Genomic DNA, 17,673 nt, shown 5'->3' on the forward strand with positions numbered 1-17,673 from the left:
ATTAAAGCTGGGGACAATGAAACAAGGAGGGCTTAGGGCAGAAGAAACAACAGGAGAGAACCTAGATAGGGCTGCTTTGGCTTTAGAAATATTAACAGTAAAGAAAGGGGAGGCCTTGGAGACAAGGTCAGAGGACTAGCCTAGGACAAGTTGCCACTGCCCACCGCGCCCCTGGTTGGTAGTCTCTTGGGGACCCTAAGAGTTTAGGAGGTGCACGCCTGTGGGGGAAGAAGGGATGGAAGGGAAAGGCCTGTGTATGCTCCTGGGAGGCAGAATGCCAGAAAGTGGGTTTCTAAAGAAGAATTCAAGTTTACAAAGATAGGACTAGGTCAGGAGTGTAATTTCCAGGGTGAGTAGAATGAGGACTGCAGTGAGTTGAAGTCTTATTTTCCACTCAGCCCCCAAGTTTTTTTCCCCTTCTTTGTGGGAAAGCACAAGGCTGTGCTGGTGCTATGGAAGACACAGAATCTGACTGCTCTGAGCCCAGTCATTGTAGTTTTGGGCATAGAGACCTCTCACTGGGTTCCAAGGAGGTAGATTTCATAAGAGACATGCACTACAGGCTCTGTGATTTGTGATTTGAAATGGCTGCTTTTATTTTCTTTAAAATGATCATCTTATATTTATAAGCACTCACAGTTTGCAAAATGTCTTGACAGAAAGCTCACTGGATCCGCACAACCACCTTTTGAAGAACATAGTATATATAAGTATTAGTATTAATCCCATTTTATAGATGAGCAAACGAATGCTGTAACTTGTTCAATCACATTGTTACCACCCCCTTGATCCTATAAATTAGACTGGGCTATCCCTGCATTCTTGCTGGCCCAATGAAGAAAGACACAGTTCCTAACTAGCATCAGTCACCACGCCACCTCACAGTCTGATAGAGGAAAGATGGGATATTAACGGGAAATGTCAGCTGCAGTGACATCAAGCTGGTCTTTTGAGTGACTGTCTTTCCAGAGGGTTATTTAGAAGATGCCCCATCTTGGTCTGAGGCCCAGCCATATTTGATGTTCTTATTGTCCTACTCTTGGCATTGGGGACCGATATCATGTTTGGCTTCAGCTCCCGCTTTAGCCTTATTTTCTCCTGTTCTATTAGGTAAGGACTTCCTACCCTGACTTCAGATTCCCACCCCCTTCTTAGCTCCTCTGCTGATATAAGTTAGTACTTAGTCCTCTTTCAGGACTAGGCAAAGTTCAGGCCCAGCAAATAGGGTGAGGAACCAGGTCTTAAACTTAGATCTTGTGATTCCAAGACTGGTTCCTCCTTTGCCCTGTATCACATAGCTGCCTGCTCACTGCCACGTAACAGCTGCTGCTCTGGCAGAAACCCACAGGGAGCCCATGTGAGGGCAACAGATGGGTGGCACAGGACAGCATCTGTCCCGTTCTGACTGCACCCCTGCTTATCAATATGGAAAGAGACTATGGATTGCTTTCTTTTAAGCCCCCCCCCCCCCCCCCCCCGTTTTTAATGTCTGTTTTATTGATTTGAGAAAAAGAGGAGGGAAGGAGAGAGAGGGAGAGAGACAGGAACATCGATCTGTTCGGGGATTGACTGGCAACCTTTGAGCTTCAGGATGATGCTCTACCCATCTGAGCCATCTGGCCAGGGCTCAAGGACTTTTTGGTAAGGGAGAAAATCTATCAGTGAAGAGAGGGTTTTGAAAGGAGGAAACCATTCTGAGATAACAAGTAAACAAAGCTTTAAAGCTGGTGTTTTTCTATTTGCTTCTGCCCCCTAGAGGAGAGAATATTCTACAACTAGAGATACCTGAGTCCCGAAAGGAACCATTTGCAATAAAACAGTAGTAATTGGAACTCGGAACCTCGTCCAGGTTGTCTTGTTGTACACTCCCAGGTTTCAACCTGAACACAGTGCTGGCGACCGAAGCCCTGCCCACACCCACACCCACAGGTGATGGCCAGGGGCGGGGCTGCTAAACCTTTTCTGCTACACTGAGATTCTATGAGGACAAGTGAGTTATTTAGTAGGGTATCAGCAGCCTGTGTATCATGTCCCTCATTTCCCTGCTAATACTTATTTATCATGGGGTTTTAAGGAGATTGGCATCTTATTTATATCTCTTCATTATTATGTGATATATATATATTTCATTTTTTTCACCCTTACCTGTGGGCTAGGCAGAGGAGAAGAGTAAGTAGTCCCACTACAGTCTTGTATATTTATTTATTTATTTCAGAGAGAGAGAGAGAAACATTGATTTGTTGTTCCACTTATTTATGCATTTATTGGTTGATTGTTCTATGTGCCCTAACCAGGGATAGAATCTGCAGCCTTGGTGTACTGGGACCATGCTCTAACCAACTGAGCTACCTGACCAGGGCTACAGTCTTAAGTCATGGTTTTTGCCATTCCCTTTTTCTGACAGGAGAGACCAAAGGACTTAGCTGATAAATTATTTATTTAATAATGTGTACAAATCACTCCAACTGTAGTGGCTTGGAAGAACAATACTAATATCTCTCACAGTTCCTGTGCATTGGGAATTTACAAATGGCTTAGACGGGCTCTTCTGGCCCAGAGTCTCTCAGGAGGGAGTGGTCAGATGTCAGCCAGGGTTGGCTGTCAGAGGCTCAAGTGGGATTAGAGGGTCTTCTTAGGTGGCTCACTCACGTGGCTGGGGAGCTGGTGCAAGACTTTTGTTCTTCATGTGGGCCTCTGCATGGGACTTCTTTTTTTTTTTTTTACAGTGACAGAGAGAGAGAGTCAGAGAGAGGGATAGACAAGGACAGACAGATAGGAATGGAGAGATGAGAAGCATCAATCATTAGTTTTTCATTGCGCATTGCGACACCTTAGCTGTTCATTGAGTGCTCTCTCATATGTGCCCTGACCACAGGCCTTCAGCAGACCGAGTAACCCCTTGCTCGAGCCAGCGACCTTGGGTCCAAGCTGGTGAGCTTTTGCTCAAACCAGATGAGCCTGTGGTCAAGCTGGTGACCTCAGGGTCTCTAACCTGGGTCCTCCGCATCCCAGTCCAACGCTCCATCCACTGCATCACCGCCTGGTCAGGCTGCATGGGACTTCTTGAGTGTTCTTGGGACAGGGCAACTGGCTTTCCCTAGAGTGAGCAGTTGAAAAGAGTAAAGGAACCAGGAGGAAGCCATATCCCTTTTGGGATCTAGCTTTGGAAGTCAGATTATCCCTTCAGCCACATTTCATTCATTAGAAACAAGTTAACAAGTGTGGTCCACATTCAAGAGGAGGGAATTACGCTCTATGTTCCTATTAATTTTTTATTTTTATTTTTTTAAGTGTGAGAAAGGGAGATAGTGAGGTAGACTCCTGTGTGCACCCTGACCAGGATCCACCTGACAACCCCATCAGGGGTGGGTGCTTGAGTTAGCACCTCAGACTGACGTGATCCAACAGAGCTATCCTCAGCCCCGGATCCACACTCGAAACAACTGAGCCACTGGCTGCAGGAGGGGAAGAGGGAGAGAAGAGGAAAAGGGAAGGGGAGGGAAAGCAGATGGTCACTTCTGTGTGCCCTTATCAGGAATCAAGCCCAGGATGTCCCTACACCAGGCCGATGCTCTACCTATTGAGCCACCGGCCAGAGCCAACTCTCTTATCTTTTTAAGGGAGGAATGTCAAAGAATTTGTGGACATATTTAAAACTGCCATGTATAGTAGGATGTGGGGCCACAGTTAAACCCAGCTCTACTGAGTAGAAAGTTCTACTAGACGCTCTGTGAATGTGTCTAGACACTGCTCACAGGCTGCGTGGATTAAATTCAGAGCACTCAGGCCAGCTCTTATATCTGTCCAGTGGCTGTTATTCCAGCTTTTTGTTTACCCAAAGCTGTGTTTCTTTTCCTGCCTTTTATCTTTTTCTTATTTCCTCCTAAGAAGCCAGAAGAGAAATTACAATTGCTTACTTTCACTTTAATATTTTACTAGTGGTCCGCAAAGTTTGCAGGGCAAGAAAGAGAAAACTATTGGTTGAAGCTGTGAGTCTTTGAATTATTTGCGACTACCTAGACTTCAAATTGTTTCCATTTAGTGTAGAGAATTGAGAATTTGTAGTAAACAATTACATGGTACCTTCAGTTATGTATCTCCCCTTGCTGTTTCTCTGTGCTGCCTAAACTAGTAGGAAATGGGACCCCTTTGTTCCTTGTTGGAGGTAATGTCTGTTCTAATTACTGTTGTGTTGTTTGGTTTGGGGTGAGTGCAGTGATAGGCTTCTGGAAGACCATCCTCTAGGAAAGAAGAGAGGTGGGCACACAGTCACAAGACAGAAACAAACCCAAAGAACTTCATGGGCTAATAGCTGGGCGACAGACTGAGTTAGTAGATGCTTGTTTAGCCTGTGGGCTTAGAACAGAACAGTTTTTTGCTCCACAAATGAACTAAAGACTGGAGGCATCTCTCAGACATGGAACAGAAACTTAATTGATGGCTCAAAAGAATGTGACATTGTTGAGTGAGGAAGAAAAAGATGTCTCTTTTTGCTGTTGGAAAGATAAAATAGTTCAGGAAGCTGTGTTTATTTCTCCAATGAAGGTAAACTGAGCGGATGGGAATGAAATGGACTGGGTAACTGGGTTGAGTGTTTAGGGTTTCAAGGCCATAGAAGCTTCTAGAACAGCAGTTCTCAACCTGTGGGTTGCTACCCCGGCGGGGTCGCCTAAAGCCATCGGAAAATACATAATGCATATCAGGTATTTACATTCTGAATCATAACTGTAGCAAAATTACAGTTATGAAGTAGCCACCAAAATTATTTTTTGGTTTGGGGTCACCACAACATGAGGAACTGTATTGCGGGGTCACGGCATTAGAAAGGTTGAGAACCACTGTTCTAGAATATGGACAAAAAGATTTTTTAAAAAAGATAAGGAACTATTTTTTTTTTTTTTTTTTACAGGGAGAGAGTCAGAGAGAGGGATAGATAGGGACAGACAGACAGGAATGGAGAGAGATGAGAAGCATCAATCATCAGTTTTTCATTGCAACACCTTAGTTGTTCATTGATTGCTTTCTCATATGTGCTTGACCGCGGGCCTTCAGCAGACCAAGTAACGCCTTGCTCGAGCCAGCGACCTTGGGTCCAAGCTGGTGAGCTTTTTGCTCAAACCAGATGAACCCGCGCTCAAGCTGGCGACCTCAGGGTCTTGAACCTGGGTCCTTCCGTATCCCAGTCTGACGCCCTATCCAATGCGCCACCGCCTGGTCAGGCAGGAACTTATTTTTATTGAGCACCAGAAGCTTTATTTGTTTATCTCACTTAATCCTCACAGAATTCTTATAGGGTGAGTATCATCCCTTCCATTTAAAGCCAGGAAAACCCCCTTCTGAAAGAGAATGCAGCCCATAGATGTGACAAAGTCAGCAGACTCAAAGTTTGCTTTTCCTACTGCCTTTCAGTGTTTCTGGAGACAAAGTCAATCCAGGATTCCTGAAAACTAGGAGAAAAATCATTGGGGAAACTAGGAAATCTTGGTCAAAGGTTCTCACTGCTTGGTTGGAGGTTACACTGTGAAGCTGGTCATGAGAGGAATTAGAGGGTCTGGAAATGGTTATATCTTTGGGCCTCCATATCATCCGACAGCAGGTGGAGGAGAGGGAACTTGTGACCCATGCCACCCTTTCTGCAGCTGTTTGGATCTGGGTTTGGATCTAAGCTTTGCAAATATGTCCATTCTTATGTACTTGTCTGTTGTTTTTCCCCCAGAGGTTCTTCAGGACACCTTCACGTTCTTGGGCTATGAAGTGCTGTGTTACTCACATCTGACTATGAACAATATAATTCATGTTCTTTGCCAAGTTGCCCATATGCCTCAACACCAAGACTACGACAGCTTTGTGTGTGTCCTGGTGAGCCGAGGGGACTCTCAGAGTGTGTTTGGTGTGGATCAGAGTCACTCAGGATTCCGTTTAGATCAAATCAGGAGGATGTTTACGGGAGATGCATGCCCTTTTCTCTTAGGAAAGCCAAAGCTCTTTTTTATTCAGATCTATGCCAAGTCAGAGAGCCGTGTGGAGGACAGCAGCTCCCTGGAGGTGGATGGGCCAGCAGTGAACAATATGGACTCCAAGGCAAAGAGGCCTGGGCCCTGCAGGGTGCACCAAGAAGCTGACTTCTTCTGGAGCGTGTGCAAAGCAGATGTGTCTCTGCTGGAGCGGCCCGCCAGCCCGCCGTCCCTGTACCTGCAGTGCCTCTCCCAAACCCTGCGGCAGGGAAGGTGAGCCACAGGGGACACGGGCAGTGTCTGGACCACTTGTTTACTTACTTTCCTGTTACTGAGACGGAAATGACCGCTGCCGTGCGAGCTTAATGCTCTTCTCGGCAGAGAGGAAAGGGGGTTTTCCATTCCCTGTTGGGGTTACCTCAGGAGTATAAACAGACCCTGCGCAGTGTGTAAATGCTTTGTGCTTTAGGAGGTCACTTATTAGTCAGCTTATACTTTGGATATTTTTCTTCCTATAAAAGTGATACACACTTTTTTTTTTTTGTATTTTTCTAAAGCTGGAAACCAGGAGGCAGTCAGACAGACTCCCGCATGCACCCGACCAGGATCCACCCGGCACGCCCACCAGGGGGCGATGCTCTGCCCATAGGGGCGTCGCTCTGTCGCGACCAGAGCCACTCTAGCACCTGGGGCAGAGGCCAAGGAGCCATCCCCAGTGCCCGGGCCATCTTTTGCTCCAGTGGAGCCTTGGCTGCGGGAGGGGAAGAGAGAGACAGAAAGGAAGGAGAGAGGGAGGGGTGGAGAAGCAGATGGGTGCTTCTCCTGTGTGCCCTGGCTGGGAATCGAACCCGGGACTCCTGCACGCCAGGCCGACGCTCTACCACTGAGCCAACCGGCCAGGGCGTGATACACACTTTTATTGAAAAAAAAAAAAAAGAATTAAAAATAGATGCTGAAAACAGAACATAAGAAGCAGTTATTAATCCTGCTTTTAGAACCAACCTATGTTAACAAAATCTTGGTATATTGCTTTCCAGATCTTCTTGGATGCCCACGCAATCATTTAACTTTTTAAAGCCAAAATAGAGTCATCATCTACTATTACTTTATAATCTGCGTTTAGTTTGTGCAATAGTATTGCACATAATTTTTACATGTCATTGGTCACGTGTCTGTAGCATTGGTTTAATGTCTGCAGAGTAACCCCCAATATGGCTCCTAGCTTCAAGTCACTGGGGTGTGTTTTGCTTTCACAGAAAGAAAGTGTTACGGTCTTTGTAGCTCAGTATTTGTTTTGAACTTTAATTGTTTACTTGAGAATACTCCCAGAGGTGAGATTCCTGTGTCAAACGACATGCAGTTTTTCAAGCCTCTGATTATCTCCTGAGATTGTCCTCCGGGACAGTTGGACAGACCAGCTTGTCTGAGAGTGCCTGCATCCCCACGTTCTCATCAATACGGCGTACTCTTATATTTCCCCAAATATTTCCTCAAGTCTTGACAATTTGATAGGTAAAAAAATAGAACCTGACTGTTCAGGTCTGTAAATTTTTATTATAGAGACATTTTTGATATTTATTGGCAAGAATACTTTTCTAAGGGAAACATTGGTGACCTGGTTTCCATTTAAACTGAACGAAGCCACACTGTACCTCAAATGTAAGAGTAGCAGTCTTTTCCCCGTTGCTTCCCAATTACAACTTAGAAGGACATTTCTGAGACACCTGTGAAATGCATTTTAGTGTAGTGCTAGGGACCCTAGGAATAGATCTCATGGCCTGTGACCTCCGATACCTCAGTGGTGGTTCAGCAGTAATAGGAGCCCGAGAGTAGGAGTGGTTCCACCTTCCAAGGTGGGTCCTCGGTGGGCCAGCACTATTATTGGCCTTCTCCATGCATCCTGCATTTACGTAGATGGTCCAGGTTGTTAGGCTGGTGTCTCTTCAGAGTAAGACTCAGTTGCCCCTTGGGGAAGGGGACTGAGGTCACTGGGCCAGAGTGCTGCAAGCTGGTTTGAATGACTCACTAAGGAGCTTGTAGAATATTAAGAAAGGAACAATTTCAAAGCACTTTCATATTTGTTGGCTCATTTTACCCTTATGACAGCCTATCTCCTTTTCAGGATTTGAATGGCATTAATTATTGCCTTTCTCCTTCCCTCTAGAAAACGGCCACTTCTGGAACTCCACACTGAACTGAATGCCAGTGTGTACGACTGGAACAGCAGAGTGTCTGATAAGGAGAAGTACTACGTCTGTCTGCAACATACTCTGATAAAGGAAATCATTCTTTCCCCTGCTTGACAGGAGGGACTATTGCTTTTACTAATATTGTTAATATTGTTTCCCTGCTCAGTCTTGCGAAGAAAAATAGATTTGAAACTTTAAAAACTCTGACTGAATAGCTCAATTGGAGCATCGTCCTGATGCACCAAGGTTGTGAATTTGATTCCTGATCAAGGCACATACACAAGAATCAACCATATGTTGTGCGCCAACACAACTCCTAATTCTGCAAGTCTCAAGTAGGAACTGTGGAGGATTAGAAAATAAACACAGAAAGAAAACAGTTGGGATTGGGAGGCCTCCTGTAAACTGATGACCTACAAGAGCAAGCCTGTACCCCCAAAACACTTTATTTATCCTGCAGAGGGCAAAGCCATTTGAAAAACAAAAAGATCTCTGATACAAAGTCTCATTTCTGAGGCAAACCAAGAATTCTCCCAAGAGCCCAAGGAAACCCTCCACCGGGCATAACATTTTAACTTCACAAAACAAAGGATAAAAAGAAAACTGCCTCCAGTCTTTTCAAGGGACATACATGGGGGACAGGGGAGATGGGATGAGTAGAAACAATCACGTTCTCAGCTAACATAGAGGATGTGGGGAAGAGCCTAGCCTTTGGCTTAATCCTTAAACTGCAAGGATCTTGGTCAGTTTACAGTCTCCCACAGCCTCTAGAAACCTAATCAAGCAAGTGAGGTGGGGAATGGGCAGCAAGGACTGTCAGCTTACTGCCAGTCTCCAACACCTCTGTCCCCCACAAATCTAAACTGCAAGGACTTTGTCATCTTGCAGCCTGTTTGCCACAATATGTCTACTGGCCATCTAGCTGTATGTCCCCTTTGGAGAAGACATATGCACTTGATCCTAATCAAAAGGCCTAGAAGCAATAGAGGAAACCTGAAAAGATATTTAATGTCACTTATTATCAGATAAATGCAAATTAAAGCCACAGTAAGATAATCATCTCACGCCATTCTATTGATGATAGATCACCAATAAATCAACAAACAAGTATTGGTGAGTATGTTAGTGGGAATGCAGACTGTTGCAGCCACTATAGAAAATAGTATAAAGTTTTCTCTAAAATTTAAATGGAATTGCCTTATGAGACAATTTCACTTCTGTAAATGTTCTGAAGAAAGCTGAAACACTAATTCAAAAGAATATATGTATCTTATGTTGCAATGTTATTTACAATAGACAATATTTGAAAGCAGCCCAATTGTCTATCAGTAGCTGTGTGGATAAAGAAAGCTGTGGTATGAGCTGACTGCAACGGATAAAGTATTGACCCAGAATGCTAAGGTTATGGGTTTGAAACCTCGAGGTCGCTGGCTTTGAGCGTGGGCTCATCAACTAAGGGTCACTGGCTTGAGCAGGAGATGGTCCACATGATCCCAAAGCTCACCAGCTTGAGCCCAAAGGTTGCTGGCATGAAAAGCCCAAGGTCTCTGGCTTTAGCAAGGGAACACTGGGTTGACCTTGGTCAAGGCATGTACAAGAAGCTCAGTGTACAACTAAAGGGAAAGCAAACATGAGTTGATGCTTCTCACCCTCTCTCTCCATTACTGTATCTCTCTCTCTCTCTCTCTCTCTCTCTCTCTATATATATATATATATATATATGTATATATATATATGTATTATTTAAATATAAAATTTAAAAACTTTAAGAAAAAGAAAGTTGTAGTATATCCTTGGCCTGGTGGCTCAGTGGACAGAACATCATCCTAGCACGCAGAGGTCACAGGTTTGATCACTGGTCAGGCACAAATGAGAAGCAATCAATGAGTGTACAACTAAATGGAACAACTAAGTGAAACAACTAGTTGATACTTCTTTCTCTCTCTCACCCTTTCTCTCTTTTTCCCTCAAATCAATGGGGAAAAAAGCTGTTATACATTTACACAATGAAGTACTAGTCAGTCATATAAAGAAGGAAATCTTAACCTTTGTGACAGCATGGATGGAGTGGAGAGCATTATAATAACTGAAAAAAGCCAGAACTAATGAACAAAGTGAACTAACAAGCCTGTGGGTGTCCATTCTCCATATAGAAAAGTAAAATCAAAATACAAAACAATAAAATCAGAACATAACAAACACTTAACAACCTAACCTACCAGAACCAACAACAGTTAACCAAATTTTGTGTACTGTCCTGCAAATTTATCTCTGTATATAAGATCTGGATATAAGATGAGGTGACTGTCTTAGTTGGCTAGAGCTGCTATAACGAAGTACCACAGACTGGGTGACTTAAACATTTATATCTCACAGTTCTAGAGACTGGGAAGTTCAAGGTAAAGGTACCTGCAGGTTTGGTATCTGGTGAAGGACTGCTTCCAGATTTGCAAATGGTCATCTTCTCCATGTCCTCACATGATAAAGAGCAGAGAGAGAGGGAGTAAGCTCTCTAATTACCTCCCAGAGAACCCACTTCTTAATACCATCACATTGGGGGGCAGGATTTCAACCTATGACTTTACAGGTAGATGCGTACATTTAGTCCATAACTGTGGCAAAGCCCCTCCATCTGAACTCACTTCTAGGCAGTGAGCTGTAGGTTCTTCCTGGACTGTTATGTTTTGACTTTTAATTTTTTAAAAGAGTTTTAGATGCGAGTTGTTCACTATTCTTTAGTGCACAGCACACTATCATCAGCTCATGATATGCCTCATTTTCACTCTCGTGGTTTTCCTTTCCCCCTTCCACCCTGATCTGTACCTTTCTCCCTCCCAGCGCTTGTCATGGGCCAGCACTCTGGTGCATTTGATAGAGGTCTTCAAATATGCACGCACTCAACCTTATAAAATGAGTTTTATATGCTTATGCTTTTATTTTGTATTTTATCTTTTATTTTAAGTTTTAAAAATGTATTTACTTTAGAGAAGGGTAGGGGAGAGAGAGGGAAAGAAAGAGAGAGAAAAGGGGTGGAGGAGCAGGAAGCATCAACTCCCTTGTTTGTTTATCTAAGAGCTCACATGACATTTTACAGCTTATTAGTTGTACTTTTCTTTCTCAAATTTGATGAAATTATGTAAAGGGAGACTATTGCTTAAAATATCACTTAAAGCCTGACCAGGCGGCAGCGCAGTGGAGAGAACATTGGGCTGGGATGCAGAGGACCCAGGTTTGAAACCCGAGATTGCTGGCTTGAGCGCGGACTCATCTGGCTTGAGTACAGGCTCACCAGCTTGAGCATGGGGTCACTAATTTAAGTGTGGGATCATAGACATGACCCCATGGTTGCTGGCTTGAGCCTAAAGATTGCTGGCTTGAAGCCCAAGGTTGCTCGCTTGAGCAATGGGTCACTCGCTCTGCTGTAGCCTCTCCCTCCTCCCCCCTGCCAAAACACATATCAGAAAGCAATCAATGAACAACTTAAGTGCTGCAGTGAAGAATTGATGCTTCTCATCTCTCTCTCTTCCTGTCTGTCTGTCCCTCTCTGACCCTCTCTTTGTCTCTGTCACAAAAAAAAATTTAACCCTTTGAGTAGTATGAATGTTCATGTATGTCCTCACTCAAAGGATTAGCAAAAAACTCACTACTCAAAGGGTTAAGTTTTCATTATTGTTGCTATTTTAAGCATCTTCATCATTCTCACTTTCAAGATGGAACTACTATTACTTCTACAAGTAAAATTGCCTGAAAATTAAATGTATAAAATTCATGTGGGCCCTGGCTGGTGGTTCAGTGGATAGAACCTCCGCCTGGCATATTAACATTCCAGGTTCAATTCCCAGACAGGGTATACAGGGTACATAGGAGAAGCAACCACCTGCTTCTGTCCCCCTCCTGCTCCCCCTCTCTTCTTCTTCCCCTCCTACAGTCAGTGGCTTACAATTGGTTCATACCTGGCCCTGGGCACTGAGGACAGCTTGGTTGGTCAGAGTATTGACCTCAGGTGCTAAAAATAGCTTGGTAATTGAACACTGGCCCAAGATGATGTTGCCAGGCAAATCCTGGTCAATCCCAGTTGGGGTGCATACTGGAGTCTGTCTCACTATCTCCCCTCCTCTCACCTAAAAAACAAAAAAATTCATTATGCAATTCATTGTAAAATTCAATGTAAATTGTATGTAATTTTCTTTAACTTGCAAAAAAATTGCAAGCATAAAACAAAAACATACTATTTATATAATCTTTTAGTTCTTTATATATATTTTATATACTATTGAGGATAAAAAATTATACTGTGTGGGAGACTGCAGTTTGAGGCTTAGCAAAAGGCTAAGTTCTTCCACCAACACCTCTATATTGGCCAAGAAGCTGAGTATTTGCACTCATCCCATCTCCCCACTTCACTTGCTTGCTTAAGTTGCTAGGAGCAATTTACATGCCCTTCCTCTCACCCCTTGTTTGTTCTGATGTTGATTGATTTCAGTTATGCAGGGTGGAGGGTTTCTGCACTTTGGAGAATTCTTGGGTTGCCTTGGAGATGTGTGACTTTGTATTGGAGACTTCCTTATTTGCGTAAGGCTATATAATAAAGCAAACCGAGGGCTGTTTTGCTCTGTTCTTACCATCAGCTTTCAGAAGCCTCTGGATCCCATCCTATTTCTCTTTAAGTCTATTTTCTGCATTCTGCATCATTCTCACTCAGGACCTGGAATTACTAGCTGTGCTGGGTCATGGCAATACTGCACAACATATTTGAAAATTACTAAGTATATAGGTTTTAAAAGTTCTCATCACAAGAAAAAAAAAATTCATTACATTGTATACCTGAGTCCTATATAATATATAAAATTTAAAAGTTTTAAGAAAAAACTACTTACATTTAACAAATTAAATTTCTGTATATAATAAATATCAATAATAAAGGTCATTAAACATTCAACTGAAACCATAAGTCTAATGTATTTGATTTTCTTGTTTTAAACACATTAAAAAATAGGCAAACAATCTTACAGTAATTATAAAACTTATCAGCATACTTCTTTTTTCTTAAGTTTATATATATATTATTTGACTATTAGCTTTATTTTTTTTATTTTTCAATTACAGATTATATTCTATGCTATTTTGTATTAGTTTCAGGTATATAGCAGACTTCTTTACAAAAGTATTTGTACAGCTTATTTAGACATTTCTTTTTTAACACTTTTTACTTTTAATTTATTGTGTTGGCGTGGTTTCACGTGTCCCGCGTAATATAGCACCATCTGCACACCACATCATGCCCCCCATGCTCCATGCAAAGAAAGTCTCTTTTTAGCCCCATTTCACCTCCTTTGTCCCCCCTCCTCCTACCTCCATCCCTCCTTTCCCCCTGAGAATTGCTACCCTATTTTCTGTATCTATATGTTATATATATATATATAATCTGGCTAATCCCTTCACCTTCTTTGATTATTTTAATTTATATTCCTATTAATTTTCATATTTACCTTCTAATTCTCTAAGGTTAATGATGAGATTCAGTCTTGTGGGACTGGGGAGTGGTTCAGCTCTTCTGAGGCACATGATCTCTAAAAGCTGGTAAGGAAAAAGTCAGGCATGGAGCTTCCCTGTGGAGTCATCAACCAGAATATATGCCAAAAGAAGGAGAACATTCGTTTTAGGATGGAAGAAACTGAGGCACACAGCTTTTAAGTGACTTGTTCCCAAACCTCAAAGAAAATCAGTGGTAGTGCCAGGTCTAGAATGTTAACGACCAGCCTTATGATCTGGTGTTCTTTAGAAATTAGAACAAACATCGAAAGTGTGTGGCATGCATTCTAGGGAAGGCATCATACTCCTCTCTGCTGTTTGTGGGAGTCATCACCTTGCCTTTCCAGCTCCATACTCTCCCGAAGAAAGGTGGCATGCCCACATATCTTGTCTTATCCCATCAGCCTAACATGTTAAAAATACAGAGCTTGCCTGACCTGTGGTGGCGCAGTGGATAAAGCATCAACCTGGAAATGCTGAGGTTGCCGGTTCAGAACCCCGGGCTTGCCTGGTCAGGGTACCTGTGGGAGTTGATGCTTCCTGCTCCTCCCCCTTTCTCTCTTTCTCTCTCTCTCTCTCTCTCTCTCTCTCTCTCTCCCCTCTCTATAATGAATAAATAAAATCTTAAAAAAAAGTTGATATAAAAATACAGAGCTTAGCAAATCAGTGTCTTTTCTTCCCTTCCCTCTGATTTTTAAACAATCGTTTATTAAATTATACTGTGCTGTGTTTCTTTACCTTTGTCACTTTTTTTGGTCTTTCATTACATTGTTTTTGTTACCACCATCCATCAGTCAATTCCCAGAGCCAGAGAAGAATGCTGTGTTTGCTGGTGTGTTTTGCTCACCTGCAAGGAGTATGGGGTGGAGTAAAAAGGGATTGTGATTCCAGGATCAGATTAAAGCCTTGTTTATTTTACAGAATTGTTCTGAGGATGAAATGAAAAAGCCTTTATGATCATATTCAATGAAAGGGTTTTTATGACTGCTTTGGTGAGGCCATGTGAACATCGTTATTATTATTATACTACACTATATAGAGGAATTATTTTGAAAATGTTGAACCAAACCTTAAAAAAGTTGGTGGGATTTTGGCAGGTTGAACTGGAGAAGAGAATGTGTTGCCAGAGGGAAACAAATCGAGCAAAGGAACAGAAAGGAGATATGCAGAACTGTTCTGAGAATATTGAGTGTAACTTAACTGGAGTGGAAAGAATGTGAGAGATGGTGAGGTGGAAGTCGGGGGCTGCTGTGGTTAAAATGTTAGGAGCCTTAAAGGTTCCCATTTTTGTCTTTTAGTCAATTATCAGGTAAGTTATTTTTCTTACTTTAATGGTGGAATTTATGACCCCTTGACACTGTTGTATACAAGCATTTGATTACTAAATGCTTATCTTATTTTTCATTGAGTATAGTTTTTAATGAAATATTTTAGTCATACTCAAGAGAATTATATTTAGATGACAATACAATGAATATTCATGCACCTACAACCCAGGTTAAAGAGTCTTAATATATAGTACTTTAAGTAGTAGTCCTAAATATAAAAAAGATAAATGTACTAAAATGTTTCAAACCTTATTAACAGCTTCAAATTGAGAATTAACCTAGTGTTTAGTAATAGACATGGTTAGAATGAGATGTCTACTGGCTGGAAACTTGTGTAACTTTCAAAATTATATATACAAACCTTAAGAATTTACATCAATCTGTTAGCTCATTTTACATGCATTACCTCATTTAATCCCCAGAACAACGCATGGAGTAGGTATTATTGTCCTTGTTATTATTTCTTCTGACTGTACAGGTAAAAAATGTGAGCAAGCTGATATTAAATAACTGAATAATACTCCATTATACAGAGTGTTCATTTGCTTACTGAGATATTTTGGTTATTTTAACTTTTGGCATTATAAATAAAGCTGCTCTTTATGTGTTGGTTTTTTGTGTAGATGTGTGTTCAAGTCATTTGGGTAAATAACAAGAAAAGTAATTGCTAAAGTGCATGGTAAGTCTGTGTTTAACTCCAAAAAGAAATACAACAAATATATATTTTTTACATAATATGTATAAATATATATATAAAATTGTCTTTGTTCCTTTGCCAAACAGCTGATTGTTATATGTATATGAATCTATTTTGGGGTTCTCTATGTGTCCCATTGATCCTTTTGTCTGTTATTTCACTGGTATATCACTGTGACTATATTAAGTTTTGATGTACCAAATTCTGAATAAAACCACTTATGTTTCATTTGTACAAAACACATGCTATTGTAACTTTTTTAATTTTTTAATTAATTTTAATGGGTTAACATTGATAAATCAGGGTACATATGTTCAAAGAAAACATCTCTAGGTTATTTTGACATTTGATTATGCTGCATTCCCATCACCCAAAGTCCAATTGTCTTCCATCACCTTCTAACTGGTTTTCTTTGTGCCCTGCTATTGTAACTTTAAAAAATAAAATAAAAATCACTTATTGTAAAAATGGTCTAGTCTCTAGTGTACATAAACACAACATCTTTATTTAAAAGATAAATGGCAGCCTGACCAGGCGGTGGTGCAGTAGATAGAGCATTGAACTGGGACACAGAGGACCCAGGTTCGAAACCCTGAGGTCACCAGCTTGAGCATGCGCTCATCTGGCTTGAGTATGGGCCCACCAGCTTGAGCGTGGGGGTTGCTGGCTGAAGTGTGGGATCATAGGCATGACCCCATGGTCGTGGACTTGATCCCAAAGGTTGCTGGCTTGAAGCCCAAGGTTGTTGACTTGAGCCTAAGGCTGCTGGCTTGAACAAGGGGTCACTCGCTCTGCTAGAGCCCCCCAGTCAAGACATATATGAGAAAGCAGTCAATGAACAGCTAAGGTGCTGCTACAGAGAATTGATGCTTCTCATCTCTCTTCCTATCTGTCCCTTTTTCTGACTCTGTATTTTTGTTACAAAAAAAAAAAAGTAAGTAGCATACTATTTTAACACTTCTCTGTTTTTTCATTTATGTGGTCATGTCTATATCTATATGTCTCTGTATGATATTTAAGTCATTCAGTTTTTCACTGTTTAAATGATGATACAAGAAACATTGTCCTCCCCCCTTATTTAGTAGACTTCCTACCACAGACCCAGGAATCCCATTCTCTTCTTAGTCCCTCTTCTGGCTCCCTTTCTTTTTCAAGACTGAGCATTATTTAAACTGTTTTGTATCTTTAATCTCTCCCTTTGTCTTTGATCCTTTAGTCTAAAACCAAGCTCTGACTCTCCCATCATATAAAGTCCCTCTCTTTTAAATCACTGTCTTTGTAAATTTTAGACTAGTGTCTACTTCCTACATTTTTTGCGTTCCCCATTTACTTCATACTTCCCTGCGCTCTGTACTTCACCTTAATCACTCTACACAATCTGTAAGATCCAAGGATGTCATTGACCTTAATTACCAAACCCGGGGTTCTTGGATTGTATGGGGTTATTGTCCCCTTTCTACTTCTCCAGGGTATTTCACTATGTAAGTTCTATCAAGGACTTCTCTGGCCAAATCCTCCTGGTATCTTTGTCTTCCTGGTCTCTAAATTTGGATATCTTCAAAGATCACTCCTTTGTGTTCTCTCTTTATTTATTTTCACTTTTGACAACTTCATAGCTTAAATTACTACTGCTATGCCTCTAATAAGATGAATCTTTCTAGCCTAGACTTTTTTCTTTAAGTTCCAATTTCACTCTGTACCTTCTTGGCAGATGTTTCCACTTGATTTTCCCTCTGGCACTGCAAACTCAATATATTCCAAATGTTTTTTTAAAAACTCTCTTCAAATACATTCTTCTGTCTGTCTCCAATTTCAGTTAACAGCATCTAAGTACATCATTTCACCCTGGTCCACCTTTTCTTGTATTTCTACATCCAGTTTTTCCAAATCAAGTTGGTTTTGTATCTATAATATTTTTTCCACATATCTTCATCAGTAAACTTCCCTTGCCTTCATTACCTCTTCATTGAGAT

At 41.6% G+C, this 17,673-nt stretch overlaps 1 protein-coding gene across 9 annotated transcripts in view; it reads left to right on the top strand.

Moving 5' to 3' along the window:
• Positions 1 to 15,939, top strand: part of CFLAR (CASP8 and FADD like apoptosis regulator) — a 66,869-nt gene extending 50,930 nt beyond the window's left edge. For 8 of the 9 annotated variants that reach the window (XM_066346130.1, XM_066346129.1, XM_066346128.1 and 5 more), the window contains 2 exons: positions 5,717 to 6,227; positions 8,119 to 15,939. In XM_066346130.1, the coding sequence (XP_066202227.1) occupies positions 5,717 to 6,227; positions 8,119 to 8,257 (650 nt within the window). In that variant the 3' untranslated portion in view covers positions 8,258 to 15,939. The remainder of the gene's footprint in view (positions 1 to 5,716; positions 6,228 to 8,118) is intronic. The other variant, XM_066346136.1, reaches the window with a different exon arrangement.
• The last annotated feature ends 1,734 nt before the right edge of the window (positions 15,940 to 17,673 follow it).

The sequence above is a fragment of the Saccopteryx leptura genome, chromosome 7, assembly GCF_036850995.1.
Source record: "Saccopteryx leptura isolate mSacLep1 chromosome 7, mSacLep1_pri_phased_curated, whole genome shotgun sequence".
NCBI classification, from domain to species: Eukaryota; Metazoa; Chordata; class Mammalia; order Chiroptera; family Emballonuridae; genus Saccopteryx; species Saccopteryx leptura.